The 21,234-nt window shown below is 37.8% G+C and overlaps 1 protein-coding gene across 2 annotated transcripts in view; it reads right to left on the bottom strand.

Moving 5' to 3' along the window:
• Positions 1 to 1,209: 1,209 nt before the first annotated feature.
• The window catches only part of zgc:103755 (uncharacterized protein LOC449988 homolog), a 65,901-nt gene continuing 45,876 nt past the window's right edge, over positions 1,210 to 21,234 (bottom strand). For both annotated transcript variants that reach the window (XM_053632570.1, XM_053632569.1), the window contains 4 exons: positions 16,474 to 16,597; positions 10,819 to 10,883; positions 10,599 to 10,674; positions 1,210 to 2,935 (listed from right to left, as the gene is read on the bottom strand). In XM_053632570.1, the coding sequence (XP_053488545.1) occupies positions 2,557 to 2,935; positions 10,599 to 10,674; positions 10,819 to 10,883; positions 16,474 to 16,597 (644 nt within the window). In that variant the 3' untranslated portion in view covers positions 1,210 to 2,556. The remainder of the gene's footprint in view (positions 2,936 to 10,598; positions 10,675 to 10,818; positions 10,884 to 16,473; positions 16,598 to 21,234) is intronic.

Below are 21,234 nucleotides of genomic sequence, written 5' to 3'. Positions count from 1 at the left end.
CAACTTTTGGACAGATGGCCACATATTATCTTCAAGCACTCTTTGATATGATGCAGACTTCATAGTTGAATCAATTAATGCAAGCAGTCCAGTCCCTGAGGCTTCAAAAAACCCCAAACTATAACATTTCCACCACTTCACAGTTGGCAAACTGTAGTCTTGCAAACGCTGTTTCCTGGCACACCTCCCATGCAGGTCAAATCTCTTTCTGATTGTAGAAGCATGTACTTTAACATGAACAGTTGCAAGACTTACTAGCATATCTTGTGATTTGTGGTTCTTGGAGACTTCTTTTTGCATAATTTTTGCAACACTATGTATGTAGAGACAGGTTCCACCTGCACTCCCTAAGCAGGTTCTGAACACTGGCACACAATCTTGAACACCTGATTCCAATTTTATGGATTTGAAGGTGTGAAAAATGTAGGGGTGTTGTTCATTTCAATTGTGATAATTACTATAAAATGTAAGTTTTATGTCATTTGTTAGAGTGTATCAGATTTCTTAATAAGTACTGTTTCAAAGAGGATCAAATGTTTGCTTGTCCAAATATGTCAAAAAAGCAAGCAGTTTCCATAGGGTGCAGTTATTTTTTTTTTTATGACACTGTGTGTGTGTGTGTGTGTGTGTGTGTGTGTGTGTGTGTGTGTGTGTGTATATACATATATATAATATAAACCGCTGTATGGTCTTGGCCACTGTGCCACAGCTCAGTGTCAGGGTCTTGGCAATCTTCTTTTAGCCTAGGCCATCTTTATATAGAGCAACAATTCTTTTTTTCAGATCCTCAGAGAGTTCTTTGCCATGAGGTGCCATGTTGAACTTCCAGTGACCAGTATGAGGGAGTGTGAGAGCGATGACACCAAATTTAACACACCTGCTCCCCTAATTGCTAATTGGGCCATTTTCACTTAGGGGTGTACTCACTTTTGTTGCCAGCGGTTTACACATTAATGGCTGTGTGTTGCGTTATTTTGAGGGGACAGCAAATTTACACTGTTACACAAGCTGTACACTCACTACTTTACATTGTAGCAAAGTGTCACTTCTTCAGTGTTGTCACATGAAAAGATATAATCAAATATTTACAAAAATGTGAGGGGTGTATTCACTTTTGTGAAATACTGTATACACACACACACACATACATACATACATATATCATTATTTCAGATAATTATAATAAAAGTCATATTTTGTGCCCATTTTGAGACTTTTTCAAATGAATACACAGCTACACTGGAATAAGTCTTCTGGAAAATTTATTTCCTGAAGATGCATTCAGAAGGAAATCAGAAGTGTAAATGATAAATGTGAGTTAAATGATTTTGACTAGGCAAAGGCTTTGAGAGAAAGCTTCCATTATGTTTTTCACTTTCTTTAGCAAAATCGAAATGCTCAGAGTAAAAATAGCAACACTAAACCAAGTCTATACACACACACAACTGTTTAAAAAAATTAGTATTGGGAGGGAAAATGTGCAAGTTCAGTAGTAACACCATTAAAGTGCTATTGTATGCAGTGATCTTGGCCTCATTCTCAACAATATGAACTCATTCTTTTTTTTTTTCTTTTTTTTTATCCCAAGGTTATGCATAAATCATAAATGCATCACAAAGGGAAAAACATAAAGGAAAAATAGTAACACCCTACAGTAACATTTTCTATGAAGGCCATACATATAATGACCTTTCAATGCAATAATTTCTTGTTATAATGCATACATAAGGCATTATTCAAATTGTTATAATTATTTATGAAAAATAATTACCATTTATAGCAATGTTTATAACACATTTATAAATTGTAAACAAAATGCATTATAAGCATGGTTTATAACACATTATATCAATACTGTAAAGAATTCTGCCCCAGCTTGGTTTCCTTGGTAATGGTGTTATAATATGCTATGAGCACTGCTTATAATTCATCATGTTAATTCATATTACATAGTATACAATGCTATAAAGTATAAGGCATTTTCATAAACATCTTGACAATGTGCATAATACCTTACTAATGCTTTATAACATTAATATTATTAGTTCACAGTTAATCATACCATATTCTTGATGAAAGTCAATGTAATAATGCGCATAATTTCTTTGTTTAAAGTGCTTACAAATTGCTACTGTTCAGCTATTCACCTAACAAACCAAATAAAATATTGAGCTCTCACAAAAAAATAAATAAATAAAATTTTAAAAAATCACAATCACGGATTAACTAAATTTCACTTAATAATAACTTGAGTATAACTTAAATAACTGACCTCACTTCCAAGGTGAACGTTCTCTAGTAGGAAAACAAATGATTGAACTCAATTCCCCGGTAAACATCATCCAGAACACAAACAACACACAATAAATCTCATTACAGAGACTGAATTGCTGACTAATAACCCTGTCCTTTGTGCTTTCAAAGTGCTTCATCTCGTCCTCTGGCAGCATATCGTCCCTCCATCCATCCAGCTGCTTATTTACTAGAGAAGAAAAAGAGCATGACAGAGCTGAGAGACAGGTGAAAGTGGAAAAAAAAAGATAATAGCTTGTGGTCTCAGCTGCTTTCATCAACCAGCTTGGCTCCATTAATACCGCGGTAGGTGACCCTGCTCGGGCGCACCAGGACACCATGGAGAGGCCGACAGCTAAAGTAGCGCCTAGAGCCAACTGAACCGTCATTCTTCCCCTTAGCACTGCGCAGCTCCAGGCCCAGCCAGAGGCCTGGTGCAAAGTCAGCAGTGCCAACGTAGCGGATGGTGCCCATTTCATTGGCACTGCTGAGCAGGACCTGCATGCCCAGGTGCAGTTTGACAGCGCTGTCCGCGCCAGAGGAGCTGACTGTGCCACCTAGAGTGCCTGGACCTCGAAGAGAAGCTGCAGCCGAGGCAGAGCTGAGAGTGTTCCATCGTCGGGGTGTGCTGGACAAATGGTTGCTGTACAATAAACCAGAGATAGATTTTTAAAAAAAATAAAAAATAAATAAAAAATAAATAATAATACAAATACAAATGTAATCCATAAAGACCATTTTGTATAGTTATTATTGCCTTGGAAAACAGTTTGACTGAAATGTTATAATTACACATTTCCTATTCATTGTTTCAATATGATGATTCATACAATTTCACATTTCAAGTATTCTATGAAATGTATTCAACACCAGTACATGTAATGCAGACTCACAGTAAACATAATGCAGATTTCACTAAATTACCTTTCACTACATATATTTCCAAAGGTAAATACTATATATGTATCATCTAAATATCATCTGCTCTGGTGTTTTGTTAAAAATATAAGAATCAAGTGTGGCGAAGATATGTTTTAACGACTAGCCAGGATATTACAGCACAATAATCACATGTATAATCAAATTTGATCATAACCTATTAGTAGCACTCTAGATTACAGCACAGTAACCCACTAATAATTAATGCCTGGTATATTCTTTAGATGGTGTGTATTTAATTACATAATGACTTACACAAAAACTACTAGGTATTGGTGCTACAGTGCAGTAATTACTCAAACCCTAATGGATATATATATATATATATATATATATATATATATATATATATATATATATAAGTAGTTATTGCAAGTGATGCTTTGCAATGGAAGAACTAATGGAAAAATAAAGATATTAGAAAATTACTATTAGTTTTTCATTTGAATCTTTGCTTACATACTTTACTCATTTGTATATTCTCATAATATTCTAGCCTGTATCTTGTATTATCTCTTGCTTCTATGCTACATCATAATGAAATTGACAGCAAAAAGGAAAAAGTTTGCTCCTTTAGTTTTCTATTTCCTAACAGTTTTCTAACATCTTCTATTCCCCGAGTTTTTTTGTTTTTCAGGTTTAAAGGAAAGTGCTCTCGACTTAAAGTGGTGGTCTAGACACAACTGGAAAAACTGCTGTGCCAAGAGGTCTAGATAAGAAAAATCTGGCTTTTGATATTCTGACTCAACCATCCTGATGCAACTAGTATAAGCTAACTATATAATGATCTATTCAATTCTGAGTAATTATAGTATTCTATAGATAGATACTATTACAGTATATAATATAGCATTCTTCTATTCTGCTACAGATAACCTGTATTTTAAAATTCAATATTCAAAGTATGTAACTACTTGTAAGAAACTTTGAGCAATTGCTGCATAATTACCTATATATATTGAAATAATGCATTTTTTATTTTATCAACCAGTTTTCATCACAAATTTTACATTACAAGTTTCATAGGACAGTCAAATTGGGATTCACACGATAATGCATTGCTGTCACCATATGGAGGCGAAGACTGATGCAAGTGCAGATTAAGTTTAATATACAGTTAAAAGTTTGCATACCACTTGCAGAATCTGCTAAATCTAAATACTGTTAACAAAATAAAAGGGATCATAAAAATCCCATACTGTTTTTAATTTAGTACTGTCCTGAATAAGCTATTTCACATAACAGATGTTTACATATAGTCTACAAGACAAGATAATAGCTGAATTGATAAAAATGACCCCATTCAAAAGTTTACATACCCTTTATTCTTAAAACTGTGTGTCGTTACCTGGATGATCCATGATTGTTTTTATGTTTTGTGATAGTTGTTCAGGAGTCCCTTGTTTGTCCTGGGCAGTTAAACTGTCCACTGTTCTTAAGAAAAATCTTCCAGGTCCTGCACATTCTTTGCTTTTCCAGCATGTTCTGCATATTTGACCGCTTTCCAACAGTGTCTATATGATATTGAGATCCATCTTTTCACACTGAGGACAACTGAGGGACTCGTACACAACCATTGCAAAAGGTGCAAACATTCACTGATGCTCAAGAAGATAACACGATACATTAAGAGCCAGGGGGATGTAAACTTTTGAACAGGATGATCATTGTAAATTGTTAGTATTTTGTCTTTTGAGAGACATGTAACTATCTTATTTAGTGTCTGAAGGGCATTACTAAATGGAAAAAAAAAGAACTTTAAACAAAATAACAATTTACACTGATCATTCTGTGATCATATATACAGTATATATACACACACGAGTGCTAGTTTACATAAATGCAAATCAGGTGCAGGTGGTCATGTGACAGGGATACAGTGGGGTGCAGTGGCTGCTGAGAACTGTAGTCCCGAGTTCCTTCCGGCATATCCATGATAATTGCATTAGTTCAGTTTTTCTGCAATTTAGCCAGAAAAACTGTAAATTCCACTGAACCTTCATACTGCTGTAAATGTTAGACATTCAGCTAATTGTTTGCTCTCATTACTACAGTTCCTGCATTTACTTCCTATTCAACACTCTTTGGCAAATATAAATTTAAGAACCTCCAAACACAATTTGATCTTTTACAGTATATAGCCAGTATATAATAAGATCTTGTCACTGGACACCCGTAGGTGATAGTAGACTCAACTGCTAAACCACTTAAACTTCTTACAGGACCTCTTAAACTCTTATGATCCTGAACTTGTGTGTTTAAAGTAGGCTTAAAAAATACAATTTATGTATGATTAAGGGGAATTTTTATTTTTTATTTGATTTTTTTTTACAATATTTAAGTTTATCTACATAGAATTTCAATAATGGTTGGTAAAAGTCAGCTGTGATGCCATATGCATCTCAGGTGACCTCATGTGAGGTCGCAGCACCAATGTTATGAACTTATGACTGAATTACTTTGCTGTGGAAGGGCCTATATTTTTCATGATTGTTTTGCTTGCCTCTTGGCTACAATCAGGAAGGTCCTGCCTTTCCAATGCATTTTAATAGAAGTGTTGACTATAAATTCTCACTATGAGTTGTTGAAAATGGACATACTAGAACAGCTATTCATCACTGTGTGCATTTCTGATGAGGCCAATTCCTCTCTGCTTAGCAGTTTACATCGTTTCGGCACAGTTGGCTTGAGTTGAGTTACACGAACACAGTGACGATTTAAGACTGGAATTGTGCACAAACATCAGCTTGAGCTGGGAGCAGTATTAAGTCCTGCACCACTGTCTGACAGTTTGCTGTAACCACAACTTTTCAAAGTGAAACACATTTTGGACAGCGTATACACACTCAAAATATTAATCAGGCCTAGTATATACAGTCATGTCCATACATACTTGGACAATTGGAAGTTATTTAAGCTGTCAACCACGTATACTGAAGTTGAAATTAAGTAATGAATAGACTTTCAAGTTTAAGATTGCTGTATGATTTGCAGCACATTTTAAAATCTGTGTGATACTCTGCCAGGCTTTACTGCAGCAGTCTTCAGATCCTGCTTGTTCCTGAGGTGTTTGGCCTTCAGGATTCAGGTCAGGTGACTGACTTTATCAATGCAGAACATTGCATTTCTTTGCCTTAAAACAGTCTTGGTGTCACGTCACGAGACGTAAGGGAGTAGGATCTGGATGCAAGTGCAGTTAAACAGTTTTATTAAAGGAGACAAAGGCAGACAAATCCAAATCGTAACCCAAAAACCTAGTCCAGACAGGCAAAGGGTCAGGCGATCGGCAAACAGGTAAAAGCTGGGCAAAGCGGAAATCACAACGAGGAAACGAGAAACAAGGTCATTCACATGGGACATGGAACATGAACCAAGAAACTAAGACAGGGAACTGGGAGCGGAAAACACCAGCGTGGACAAAGTGAACTAATCTAACGTTAACCTAAATAATCTATAGAACTCTATCTAATACTCCGCAAGGTGTAATGGGAAGCGAGCAGTATATTTCTTGAACATAATCAGCGTTAAGTGCTGACAGCTGAAAACAATGAAGCCACACCCTTAAACAACAACCAATGACAAAACAGGGAGGAGACAGAACAGAAAAAAAACAAACGCACGTATCCACAGTAAACAATGTCATGGTTATCAACATCCGAAGAGCATGAGCTCGCTGAGCACCCGTGCACGTAGCTCGTGCATGCGTGCACCCGCCGTCTCTGAGCGCTGCCAGAAGGGGAGATCGTGACATAACTTCCCCCGAAGGGCACTCCTCCTGGAGTGCCACAAAGTACTCCTCTCCATTGGCGGTCCTGGCCCCCGGGGCAAAATGTCCCCAGCTGAACCAAGTGACTGTGTGGCGTACTCAGCGGATCAGAAAAGCAGAGCAACGTCCTCATCGGAACAGAACAGCGCAGCGAGATCCTCATCGGAACAGAAAAGCGGGACGACGTCCTCTGCGAAGCTGGAATGCAGTGCGACGTCCTCCGCGAAGCTGGAACACAGAGCGATGTCTTCAGTGGACTCGAGCTCAATTAGAACTTGGTCCTCCGTGTCATTCAACTGGGGCGTGAGCAGAACTTGGTCGTCTGTGTCAGCCGACTCGAGCGTGATCAGAACTTGGTTGTCTGTGTCAACAGACTCGATCGTGAGCAGAACTTGGATATCCTTGTCAGCAGACTTGGTCGTGAGCGGAACTTGGTCGTCCGTGTCAGTGGACTCGGACGTGAGCGCAACTTGTTCGTTAATGACTTCGGCATCGGCCTGGGACAGGAACTTGGCAGGAGCAGAGCTTGGGTTGGTCGTCTCTTCGACCTGGGACAGGAACAGGACTTGGGGGGGGGGGTCGCCTCATTGACCTCTAACAGGAAGGTGACCTTATATTGGGGTTCTGGCACTGAGACCCCCTCATGGGTCTCCGGCTGAAACTTTGGGGCTGAGGTCGCAACGTTGACCTCTGGCTGGTGTTCAGATGCTGAGACCTCCTTGTGGGTCTCAAGCTGGAGCTCTGGGGTTGCCACGTTGACCTCTGGCTAAAGCTTGGTGGGTGACACCACCTCATGGGTCTCAGGTTCGAGCTTTGGTTGTGAGGTCACCATGTTGACCTCTGGCTGGAGCTCAGCATGCGAGACCACCTCGTGGGTCTCAAGCTGGAGCTCTGAAATCGCTACGTTGACCTCGGGCTGTAGTTCCACAGCGGTTTTCTTGTGTAGATGCTTGTGGTTACACCAGCTGATATCGAAGCATTCTTCAGAGCAGAAAAATGCTTCCTGGAGACCTATCTTCTTACATGTGGGACATTGTAGCCGAGTCTCTTTCCCACAGCCCTCAGTCATGCATCTCGGTGGAACCTCCCCCACGTTGGCCGGAACCTGAAGCGGAGCTGTGTAGGCTGCCCTGTCAATTCCCTCATAATAGATGTGGAATGGCAGGTCAGCCTGCGGCATCCCATTGACGCTCCACCCCGGTAAATCCAGGCCGTGTAGCTGCCATGGTTGCGTGAACCCCTCCAGAAAAAGTTCCGCAAATTGAGTGACAACATTGAGGGCGGTGGACCCTGTATGTACCAGCTGCTCCGCCCAGTCACGGGCCAGGCCGCAAAACCGGGACACTAAGAACCCAAGCCATTGTTTCTTGTCAGGCTTTGGATACGCCAGTGTACAGAAGTACACTTGGCAGTGGCACAGGAACATCATCGGGTAGCTCTCTAACCCATATGTCTCAGGCCGGAGTTCAGCGGTAGTCCTCTGGGGAAACTGCACAAATAAGAAACGTGGCCAGTAATCCATACATTTACTGTCCTGATGCTCTCCCTCTTCTCCTGTTGCTTTCATGGTTTGCGTAGCATGACGTCTCCCCCATCTTCCTGCTGCATCCATGTTGGGCGGAGTATTCTGTCACATCACGAGACGTAAGGGAGTAGGATCTGGATGCAAGTGCAGTTAAACAGTTTTATTAAAGGAGACAAAGGCAGACAAATCCAAATCGTAACCCAAAAACCTAGTCCAGACAGGCAAAGGGTCAGGCGATCGGCAAACAGGTAAAAGCTGGGCAAAGCGGAAATCACAACGAGGAAACGAGAAACAAGGTCATTCACATGGGACATGGAACATGAACCAAGAAACTAAGACAGGGAACTGGGAGCGGAAAACACCAGCGTGGACAAAGTGAACTAATCTAACGTTAACCTAAATAATCTATAGAACTCTAATTAATACTCCGCAAGGTGTAATGGGAAGCAAGCAGTATATATCCTGAACATAATCAGTGTTAAGTGCTGGCAGCTGAAAACAATGAAGCCACACCCTTGAACAACAACCAATGACAAAACAGGTAGGAGACAGAACAGAAACAAAACAAACGCACGTGTCCACAGTAAACAATGTCACGGATATCAACATCCAAAGAGCATGCGCTCGCTGAGCACTTGTGCACGTAGCTCGCGCATGCGTGCGCCCTCCGTCTCTCCGAGCGCGCTGCCAGTAGGGGAGATCGTGACACTTGGGTTGCTTTCTAAGTTTGCTTCGGGTCATTGTCCATCTGCACTGTGAAGCACCATTCAATGAGTTTTGAAGAATTTGTCTAAATCTGAGCAAATAATATAGCCCTATACACTCCAGAATTCATCCTGCTGCTTTTGTCAGCAGTCAATCATCAATAAATACAAGGGAACCAGGTCCATTAGCTGCCATACATATCCATTCCATAAGATGAGGTGGTATCCTTCAGATCATGACCAGTGATTTTCCTTCTCAATACTCTGGTCATCCTATCATTTGGTACAAGTTGGTCTGTGTCACATCTGTCCAAAGGATCTTGTTCCAGAACTGCGCAGGCTTTTTTTTTTTTTAAATGTTTCTGACTCTAATCTAAACTTCCAGTCTGAAGTCTACCAATGGTTTACATTTTTAGTAAACCCTCTTTATTTACTCTGATTAAGTCTTCTCTTGATTGTTGACTTTGACACAGATATCTCCTGGAGCGTGTTCTTGATCTGGCCAACTGCTGTGCAGGTGTTTATCTTTACCAGAAAAAGAAGGCTTCTGTCATCTATCACAGTTGTTTTCCATGGTCTTCTGGGCCTTTTTGTGTTCCTGAGCTCACCAGTGCATTCTTTCATTTTTAAGAATGCACTAACCAATTGATTTGGGCACGCATAATGTTTTTGTTTTCTATGTTGGGTGTGTTTTGATTTTTCAGCCTAATGCTGGCTTGCTTCATTGGCAGTGACAGATCTTTGGACTTCATCACTTGATAAATATTCATGATGACTGTATAATAAATAGGAGCCTTTCCACATACGTGTCCTGAGAATCAGCTTTAATAAATACACAATATATTAGAAAACTACAATTAGATATTCATTTGAATCCTTGCTTACTTCTCATTTGCATATTATCATAATATTCAAACCTGTATTTTATATTTTGTCTCTTGCTTTAATCCAAACATCAGATTGAATATTAAAACATCATATTGAATATTCATAACAAAGGTGAATATTCTTCTTTAGCACAGATTTTCAATCCCCTGTTTTTTGTTTGCTTGTTTTTTTAAAAAAAATGGGCTTAAATCAAAGTGCTTCTCTTTAAAAGGCAATCATCTAGACACAACTGAAAACCTGCTGTGCCAAGAGTTCAGTCATTTATCATCCAAAAATCTGGCAAATTCAGAGAAGTGAACTGCAAAGGGGTACATTTAATAATCTTACTGAACCATTCAGAAATTTCAATTAGGCAACCAAGTCAGCAAATTCTAATTACTGAGAACTTTCCTTATAAATATTGAAATAACTTTTGAACTCTGAATATGGCTTAATATGACCACATGTGCTTGTATTTGCTAGATGTTAATTAATTATTTCTCACCGGTTAGCTTGAGTCTTCCGATTTGGCTCTCTCTGTGTGGCAATGGCTGAAGTGGTGCTCAAACTACGACGCATTCCTGGACCATACACACACAGACACAACCACACACAATTACTCTAAGTTCCCAATGCAACTGCTGTAATTATATCTCAAAGCACTTTGGCGTTTATAGCATGTGTGCCACAAGAGAAAAGAGGACATGCCACTAGCGTTAGCTCACCAGTGAAGGTGTGATTGTATCGGGAGGAGGACAGGTCTGACAGGCAGTCCACAGAGCCATGGATCCTGGGAGCAAAGTGCATGTCCAACATCAATTAGTACCATTTTCATTAAACATCCTAGCCTCCAATAAACATTGTTATTTTCCCCATGATACATAACACACATGATGATTTAAGTCAACAGTTATTTGTAAGTCGCTTTGGATAAAAGCATCTGCTAAATGAATAAATATAAATAACAGTGTAGCATCTGCAGCTGTAGAAATAAGTAGTGATTTTTAATAGATATTATCTTTTAGTAAAAAAAAATGCAAAATTTACAAACTCCAGCAACATTATATTGTCACCCTTCACAAGGGTATCCTCGATAATTTCTCAGAACTGGAAACTTTAGCAACTAAATATTTAACAGCTCTCAACAGTGCTCTGGAAATGACTAAAAACAATGTACGAAGCTGAAAAACTACAATTTAGCATCACACTTTCTGAATCATTGAAACAAAAACAAAACAATAAATTCAGCTCAGAAATTCAGATCACTTCTTCAAATTTTAAACGAACACATAACTAACTTCAGAAAAGGAAAGTGCATACTGTACATCTCTCGCACAAAGCATGCTCACACCAAACACAACCTATGTTTTATATTTTTTTTGTAAACACACATGCAACTGTTTCTCAATGTGTGTTCTTATCTTGCGTCCTTGTGTACTAGTTCTAAATCATCATCCACTGGCAAATGTCAATTCCAATACTCAAGAACACAAGTACTGGGGACGCATGAAATTACCTGGATGTGTTCTTGATATCGAGCATCGGATGCAGACTTTAGAAGTCACTGTGGCAAAACAACGGTGGATGATGGAAGCCTGATCCATAACTGAGTTTTAATGTCTTATTAATGACGATAAACTTAATATGTATCTAAAAAGAAAGATTTTGATACATCATTTAGATATGTATATGAGGTTGTTGAAAAGTCGAATTTATCCCTCATTAACATACGCTAGCTAAACTACGTTAGCTTAGTTTTTAGTTACATTACTACATTAAATCATGCTTAATTAACTTTTGGTTAATCAGCCAGTAAACAGTAAACCTATTAACCAGCTGAAACATATTACTTAGATAGACGATGGTCTTTTCCCACTACTGGAAATCGCAGCACATCTCAATTCTCACAAAGATGTGTTCTATGCCCTCCTGTCCTTCTGAGTTCATTCCTCCAAGGTAGCCTGGCAAGACCTGTCTTCACGAGAACGCAAGAAAGTTCTTTACTTTCTTAGAATTGAGAAACAGCCGCATATGTAGGTAAATAAAACAATATAAATTAAAATATATTCATTTGGTGAGTCCATTTTTTTTCATAGTGACTTATAACAGGACAGGATATAACTGAGCAGGGTTAATAGTCTTCCTCAATGAACCAATAGTGGCAGCTTGGAATAGCAGTGGGCGATATGACAGTGTGATACTTGAGCTGGCATGTAAAACCTGATGAACCATATTAGTCCAAAACCATCGAAGTGTTGCTTGAACACATGCTTCAACGGAAGGAAAACTTTGTCTTTTGTTAAAAAAAAAAAAAAAGTGTTAACGTACTCAAGATCAGAAAATGATCAAATTTAAATAGTGACCAGAATATTAAATATTGAACATTCTCCCCTTTGTTAGAAATGTTTCAGAATTTTAAATATTTCTGTATATTTTCAGCTTTATAATTTTAGAATTTCTCTGTTTCAGTAATGATAAAGAGAATCACGAAAACACCAGTGCAGCACTGCGATCAAATAAGACTAAATAATTTATATAATTATGTGCTGATATTAGCCTATACACATGTTGAAATGTTAAAAGATCAGTCTATTCTTGATTGCAAAAGGGAGGGAAAAACCCAAAAAGCAGCAGGCTGCTTCTTAAACAGCAAGTGATCAGTCTCTGCCAAGATGAAAACCAGTGAATAGAAACGGAAGTGGCTGCTTTGCCGATGTTGGTTCCTGCTCAAAATATCGGCACTCTCCATTAGTTCGCAAGTGCTTAGCTGGCTGCTCCATCTCCACCACTGCCCACAGGGTTAATTAGGAAAAATCACAGCACTTCTGACAATATAGCGTTATTGCTCAGAGGTGCGGGAGATGGCTTCTACAGCAAGTGAAGCGAGTGAGTGATGCTGAACAGTGAGCAGGAGCCTGCAGAGAGATGAGAAGACTATATGCAACAAAAAAAAGGAGCATTGATAACCTGACAGAAAAAAAACTGGGGAGAAATGAGTAGCAATGGGAGAGGGATGAAGGGAAGAGGTAAATTGCTGCTAAAAGAGGAAATGGAAAAAAATACAGGAAATTGACAAAAAGAAAATAAACAGGACAGCACAAAATGGAAAGGATGATAAATGACTGAGTATTAAGTAAAGATTTGGCAGCTTGTTCACAAATAAAACACTGTCAGGATTTAATGTATGACATTACACAGCCAGAAAGTCATAAAATCTGAGTCACAAATCAGATGCAAAAGTTTGATGAGTATTTGAGCACGCTTACTCACTCTGAAAAAGAGATAAAACTAAGTACAAACAATGTAAAACAAACAAACAAACAAACAAACAAACAAAACGACATTTTGATCTAAACAGAAAACTATTAACATGAATTGCTATGCAGTGTGCATAGGAACCGATCTGAACTTTGCTTTCACACAAAACAAGACTAGGAATACTGCAGGGATTATTTCATTTTACACCACAATGGTGTTGAATTCTCGCTTCTGATTGGTTGATTAATTCTCTACATCAGCCGCTTGGGCAATATTTCCAGCTGCAAGACAAATCCCAGGTTTATATTAACGAGCTGGTTTTAAGACGTTCTAATATTGCAGACGCTCCACATGATGAAGTTTTCTGTTAGGAGATAGTTTATTTAGCGTTTTTGGAAGGAGTCTCCAGTGTCCGTGCTTTGTATCAGTCACATGTAAAGCTGCAGCTTTAAGTTTTCAGCTTTGCGATTTCTCAGTAACATCACAAGCTGCATTTTTTTTTTGTATTATTAACTTCTAGGGAGAGAAAAAAAATGGTAAGGGAACCACCATCTACTGCTGCTACAGCATACATGATAAGAGGAACTAACTTGTTACATAGACGTTCCAGAACATTAAACATAACTACTACGGGATAAAATGTATGTCATTATTTAATGAATAAAAAAAAAGTTGTGGTGTAAGAAGAATAAATTACAAGCCATAAGGCTATTGGAAAAATATTTTGTGGATGGATGAGACCAAAATAGAACCTTTTTTGTTTAAATGAGAAGAAAAGGAGGAGAAAACACTGCATTTCAGCACAACAACCTCACCCCATCTGTGAAACATGCTCGTGGTACTATCATGGTTTGGGCCTGTTTTGCTGCATCTGGGCCAGGACGGCTTGCCATCATTGATGGAATAATGAATTCTGAAATATACCAGCAAATTCTACAGGACAATGTCAGGACATCTGTCACTGAAGTGAACGTCAAGAAAAAATGGGTCATGCAGCAAGACAAGGACTCTAAGCACACAAGTCGTTCTACCAAAGAATGGTTAAAGAAGAATAAATGCTTTGGAATGGCCATGTCAATGTCCTGACCTTAATCCAATAGAAATGTTATGGAAGGACCTGAAGCAAGAGTTTATGTGAGGAAACCCACCAACATCCCAGAGTTGAAGCTGTTTTGTACCAAAGAATGGGCTAAAATTCCTCCAAGTTGATGTGAAGGACTGATCAACAGTTAGCCGGAAATGTTAAGTTACAGTTATTTCTGCATAAGAGGGTCACACCAGAAAGTGAAAGCAAAGGTTCACATACTTTTGCCCCTCACAAATATGTAATATTGGACCATTTTCCTCAATAATTAAATAACCAAGTATAATATTTTCATCTCATTTGTTTAATTGGGTTCTCTTTGCCTACTTTTAGGACTTGTGTGAAAATCTGATGTTGTTTTAGGTCATAGTTATGCAGAAATATAAAAAATTCTAAAGGGTTCACAAACTTTCAAGCACCTCTGTACATACATATATTTCGCTTTTTTTTGTTATCCCACAGCCTTTATTTTCAGCACTGTATCACGAATGAATGCAGTGTCAAAGTCACAGTAGAAGTCAAGTAAATGTAGAGCATTTTACATATGACTGGTACGATAATAACAAAACTAGTTTCCTTCAAACTCAGTAAATGATAAAGCTCATAATGACACCCCAAGACATAACAGAAATGAGTATTCAACTGCAAACAGTCCTGCTTATCCATGACATTTTTGGGTACATTTTTCCCCATGTGCGCTTCTTTTAGGTGCTTCGACTCTGAATGTCACACACCCAGTCTGAAGATGCAGCATATACAAATCTAGTTGAAAAACAGCTCTCTGAAGCCTAGCTGAAAATCCCATGCAGCATTAGTGAAAGTAGTACCCATCCTGGAAAGGCCTTTTACATAAATCAAAACCACTTTTCTATTAGCGGCAACATAAATCTGACTTTCCTCTCGCAAAAAAGCCGGAATGGTTCGATGTATTCGACGACACACCCCAATATATCCCATGAGTGCATTTCAATTTCTGCAGAAGATATACCACTGTTACACAGCAATACAAGTACAGAGAAGAGGTAAGATTTGGTGTATGTTTACACCAATAACTAACCTGTCAACCCACAAAGAGGAACAATGTGTTGTCCAAGAGAAGCGCAGGGACAGTTAAAACCATTTGAACGTGTATGGAGAGTATTCTTAAGCAAGTTTATAAATAAGTTTGTCTAGCATTTTTTGTGAAACGTTAGATTTGACACTTCATTGTAGGCACAGGTTTTTTTTTGTTTCTTTGGTTTTTCCAATCAAAATTTTGGTCCTTTTTCTCCTTTCAAAAGTGGCATTTTCTTTTATGTGCATACCAAATAAATATATTTAACTGATTTGAACTATACACTTAAATAATTTTAGCTAACATACGTTTACATGCATATCAATATTCCCAAATTTTGATTTCCACCCCTGGAATATGCCTGTTTTAATCAGAAATTTGTTGCATTAAATACCTTCTTCAGAAATTCCACTGTATTCACATGCTCAGTCTGAAAGGAATTGTGAGTGCTAACCGATACTTAGCTGTAGGCTAGGTATTTAGGAATGGCAACTCAGCCATATTTACAACAACCATGTATCCAGGAATATTCCAGTGCCTGTACGCATATAAACATCGTATTCGGAATATGGTTCCAACCCAAATATAAACCTTAAACAGAATTTGATGTGCGTGTAAACACAGTCATTGATAGGTTTTATTTCACAAATGAACTCAAAACATTCGGAAATTCAGTTGAGGCGAGAGCACCAGCCAAAATTTTACTATACTAATTTTACTATTTACTATTGTGAGATTTGGGGAAGGGGGCGGGGCTTTGTGTCATGAACGCTAATATTGGAGAGCACAAAACACTTACAAAACTCTCAATCATTCAGGATTCATATATTGATCAGCTCCTGTAATCCATTTTTAATGTGGCCGGTGCTCTTTTAGTGATAACTCATAGCAGTATACTCCGATGTTAAAATGTGTAAATGTTGAGGTCTGCAATAACGTCTATACTTCAGATGTACGAGTGTATATGAGAACTCATGTACATACCGCTGCACTCGTGAAGGTGGAGCAAATACTCCATGTTTAGGTGGGCAGCTGAAATACTTCACCCCTCTGACAGAGCCATCATTCTTCCCACTGGGCTTATCCAGTTCAATCCCAAGCCAAATTCCTGCACCCACATAAACACACACACGACATAACTCAACACAACCAAACAAAAATAAAAAAAAAATCATACCTTACATTTATTGCATAGTTTAATTTTGAACTGCAGGTCTTAACTACATATTGCTGAAGCAATTTTGTCATTTTGGGAATTTCCAAAGCTCTTAGATTGCCAGTGTTTATACGTTATATAAGCCCGATAAATAATGTAGGCATATATTCTCATGAATAAAACAGCATAATGATGACATTATTGAGTAGTTTATATGTTGATTGAGTCAGCTTATTCCTGACCGTGCCCACACAGAATAAATCCACTTTTCTTTATACTGTGCAGAGTGTTGCACGGCTTCAATCACCCTGCTGTGGTATTGCAAAAAATGACCTCGAAGGACATAAGTTTAGATAAGGAGCTTTAAAGAGCTTTAAATTCTCACCTTGAGACTGCAAGAAAGAAGAACAAGAGAATGAAGTTTGTGTAAAAACACTTGTACATTAACAGATTTATGGACAGAGAATGTAAAGTGAGCACCTATATTAAGTAATAAGGGTGCATACAATAATCTCTATGTAAGTAATGAAATATGACAGGAAAATAATCAATATCAGGTTGATGTCATGCAAAGTGAAGTTACTGTTAAACAAGACGTCTGGAAGTGTTTTATTCCTCTTCTTCCACAGCAATGTGCCAACTATTACAATTTTATATTTATGAAAGCGATCATACTTTACTTACTTCATTCATTTATGGTTACTTTTAATGCTGTGGAGCATCCTCAAAACAAGTTATTTACTGTTATCGCTTACATTAGAGCAGTTGTAAACAGTCATTCACTCATGGCCTTTCGTTGCTCTCTTTTGATGTTAATAATACAAAAATTGCAGATTGTGATGTTACTGCTGGAACTGAAACGGCCTTTGTCCTAAAGACTTTGACTACTTTTCCATGCACACCAAATTCTGTTTAAAGTCTATATTCGGGTTGCAGTCATGCGTACAGGCATCGGAATATTCCTGTATACATGGTTGTTGACAGTGTGCCGACCTACACCTGTGTTTTTCCTTTCCCACTGTTATTTCCCAGGAGATTCAAGATGCTACCATTGCTACCCACAATTCCGTGCGGACTGAGCATGCACATCTATCTCCTTTCAGTGGATGTTCTGAATGAAGTGTTTACATGCAGCAAATTTCCAATTAAAAGAGGAAAATTACAAGGGAATTAGAATTTCGGGAATCAGTATACTGAATCTGGATTGAGGTATTTATATGACTCAATACTAACTAGAAAATTACCAAATTTCAATCAATATCGGAATATTGATGTGCATGTAAACGTCGTCATTGACACTGGAGATTCATTCCAAAACTACTAAAAAAAAACATCTTCTTTACATGCTTTTTGAATCTGTTTAGCTGGAGTGCCTTAATATAAACCTGTTATTTGCCTTGCACTCAACATTATTGTCAGAACTGCTGTTATAGAAAATTAATCAACAGTGAACACTAATCATATTTGAGAATTCAACAGCACTGTGGTATATAATTATAATCCATGCAGTATATATGAGAGTCCATTTTTTGTCTGCTTTACCTTTGACTGATATAAAGCGCTGACACGGGAAACTCCTTCTATAAATGATAAATAAACAGCTCCTCATAGATCACCATAGCAACAATTACACAATTTTAATGAGCAAATTAGGTGTTCCTATAGAAACAAATATTATAACACATTATATGATACAATTATGAAAGGAACACATTAATATAAACCTTTCAGCTGGAAAATGTGCCAGCCTTGCTGTTAGAAATGTAATCAGCACATTCTGACCAATTAGAACTGAGAATTCAACAGTGATGTGGTATAAAATATCATATTGAATTTTGATGGCACGAATAAAGTAAAAACATAGAATCAGTGGCGATAACAGGAGTAGAGTGGATAACCTTCTAGTGGTACTGAATAACGCATGCAGAACCTCTAACTCCACCAGGCGATTTTCATAATCTCACAGCTCTATTGAACACAACTGATAGCTCTTCAGCGTTGCTTTATGCTCCTGATAGTGTCGTAGCCCTGTTCCATTATGCCACCAATTACACTGAGTAAACACTTATCTGCAATAACTGCTGCTAAGAACCAAACACAGTGATGTGGCCTGCAATTCAATAAGACAGCATTGAGACTATTTTATATTCCTAAAAGTGGTCCAAACATAAAACTCGTAGGTTCTTGTAGTAAAGCTGCAGTGGCATGACATGAGAATTCTGCATATGTATTTATTTACAATTATATATCCATAATAATATATCCATTATATATCCAATATCCAGTGTGATATATTCTATTACCACATCACTGTGAATTCTCTATTCTGATTGGTCAGAGGGTTGATTAATTTTCTAAAGCAGTAAAGTAAACTGACATGTATGGCCTTTATTGTGTTTATATGGTTTATAGTTTAAACTATTTATATCTTATTCTGTTTAGAATTTTCAATCTCTATATTGTTTATAGTTTACACTTATATAGTGTACAGTTTATACTCCTTATATTATTTATAGTTTATAATGTTAAGAGTTTATACTGTTTATAGCTTATACTGTTTACAGTATATTGTATAGTGCTAATAGTTTACATTGATTAGGATGCTTATATTTTAGTGTTTATAGTTTATACTGTTATGGCTATAGTATTTAGAGTTAATACTTTATGCTGTTAATACACTATATAGCCAGAAGTATGTGGACACCTGACAATAACACCCATATTTGCCTTCTGAACATCGCATTCCAGTTTTAGTGCCCTGTTGCTGTTATAATAACCTCTACTCTTCTGGGAAGGCCTTTCATTAGACTGTGGAGCATGGCTTTTGCCCATTCAGCCACAAAAGCTCAGGCACTGATGTTGGGCGAGGAGACGTCAGTCCAGTTCATCCCAGAGGTGTTCAGTGGGGTTGAGGTCAGGGCTCTGTGCAGGACACTCCACTTGAACTTCGGCAAACGCTGTCTTCACAGAGCTCACTTTGTGCACAGGGACATTGTCATGCTGTAACAGGGTTGGGACCCTTAGTTCGAGTGAAGAAAAATTGTAATTCTATGGCATACAAAGATATTCTACACAGCTGTGTATTTCAAGCATTGTGGGAAAAGTTTAGGAAAGAAGCACATATGGCTGTGATGGTCAGGTGTGCACAAATCTTTGTCCATATCGTGTAGTTTATACTATTTATAGATTATACTATTTATATAGTTTATATTGCTTACAATTTATACTAATTATAGCTTATATTGTTTAGTGTTTATAGTTGTAAGATTATAGTTTATATTGTTTATCATTTATAGTATTTATAATGTATACTGTTTATAGTTTATAGTATAAGAGCTAACTTGCTTCATAGACATTCCACAATATTACACATAACTGTAAACTTCTAAAAAGTATGATGTGTCATTCTTTAATAATTTTTTTTTTTAATGTTACTGTTGGAAAATTCCTGTAGTATAAGAGGAATAAAACACTTCAGGCCATGCTTTCTATTGGAAAATAACACATTTTCGGGTGGACAGTGACTGCACTTTGCATTGGGCTGCATCACTCCACCTAGTCATTGATTATTTTACAGGTCCCCAACGTGATTTGCTCGTAACATATCAAACACTTGGAAATTACATATCAAACACTTGGAGTATAAGCTGCACTCTTAGGTTTAGAAAACAGATTATTCATACTGTATACTGTACATCATCTCACCTGACAGCTCTTAATACAAGCTATCTACTTCCATGAAGAATCTTGTATATAGTTTCATCAAGTACTTAACAGTCCAAATACAGCCAGGGAATAGGTTCACGTTTGTTTTGGCTGTCCAGTTTGTCAGTCTATCAAACCCTTGAAAATACAAAGGGAATGCATTACATTACTTTGTTGGCCCTATTGGCTTCTTTTATTCTCAGTATCTTTCTAAATTTTATGCAAATTCATGCATATTATTAATATTTTTTCACAGTTGCAAAAAGCCCAGCTGTGCTTCCTTGCCTGTCTTAGCGATTACTCATTTGGGGACACCGTGCTCAACAAACCTGTAACCTATTCCACCTTGTTGATGACTCTTGGTGGTGTTGTGGCACTAAAAACCTTTAAAAAGTTAAAACACAAAAAAGTTTTGTGAGCATGTAGGATAAATTTGTGTATGCTCACTCTCCTAATGAAAGACAAACTTGTTCCAAGAAGAACATAGTAAATTTAAGGGTGCACATATATTTTAAATTATAGCAAAGCATGTATGTGTGAAAGCTTATGGAATTTAATAATGGAATAAATATGATCTTGATTTAGCAGTTACTGTAAGTAAGCGCATAAGAGCAGCATTGTCAATACTCTCTGCAGAGAGGCATGAGACAAATATTTCTGGTGCTGAGAGAGAGAGATGTGTCCTATCAGTCTGCAGAATGTAGGTACATGCTTTTGGCATCATGTCTCTCTCATGGTTTATTGCAGGGGGTTTTCAATTTGATCTGTAAATTTGAACAAATGTGGCTGCTGGTTTTCATTCCAAGCAAGCATTCAACTTACTGTAACTCGGTCTTTAGTTGTGACTATTAGGTGTGGCTCCTATTCGTCAGGAGTGAAAACCT

Source organism: Ictalurus furcatus, chromosome 9, assembly GCF_023375685.1.
Source record: "Ictalurus furcatus strain D&B chromosome 9, Billie_1.0, whole genome shotgun sequence".
NCBI lineage: Eukaryota > Metazoa > Chordata > Actinopteri > Siluriformes > Ictaluridae > Ictalurus > Ictalurus furcatus.
Note: the sequence above shows the minus strand (reverse complement) of the source record. Positions and strands in the feature narration are given on the sequence as shown.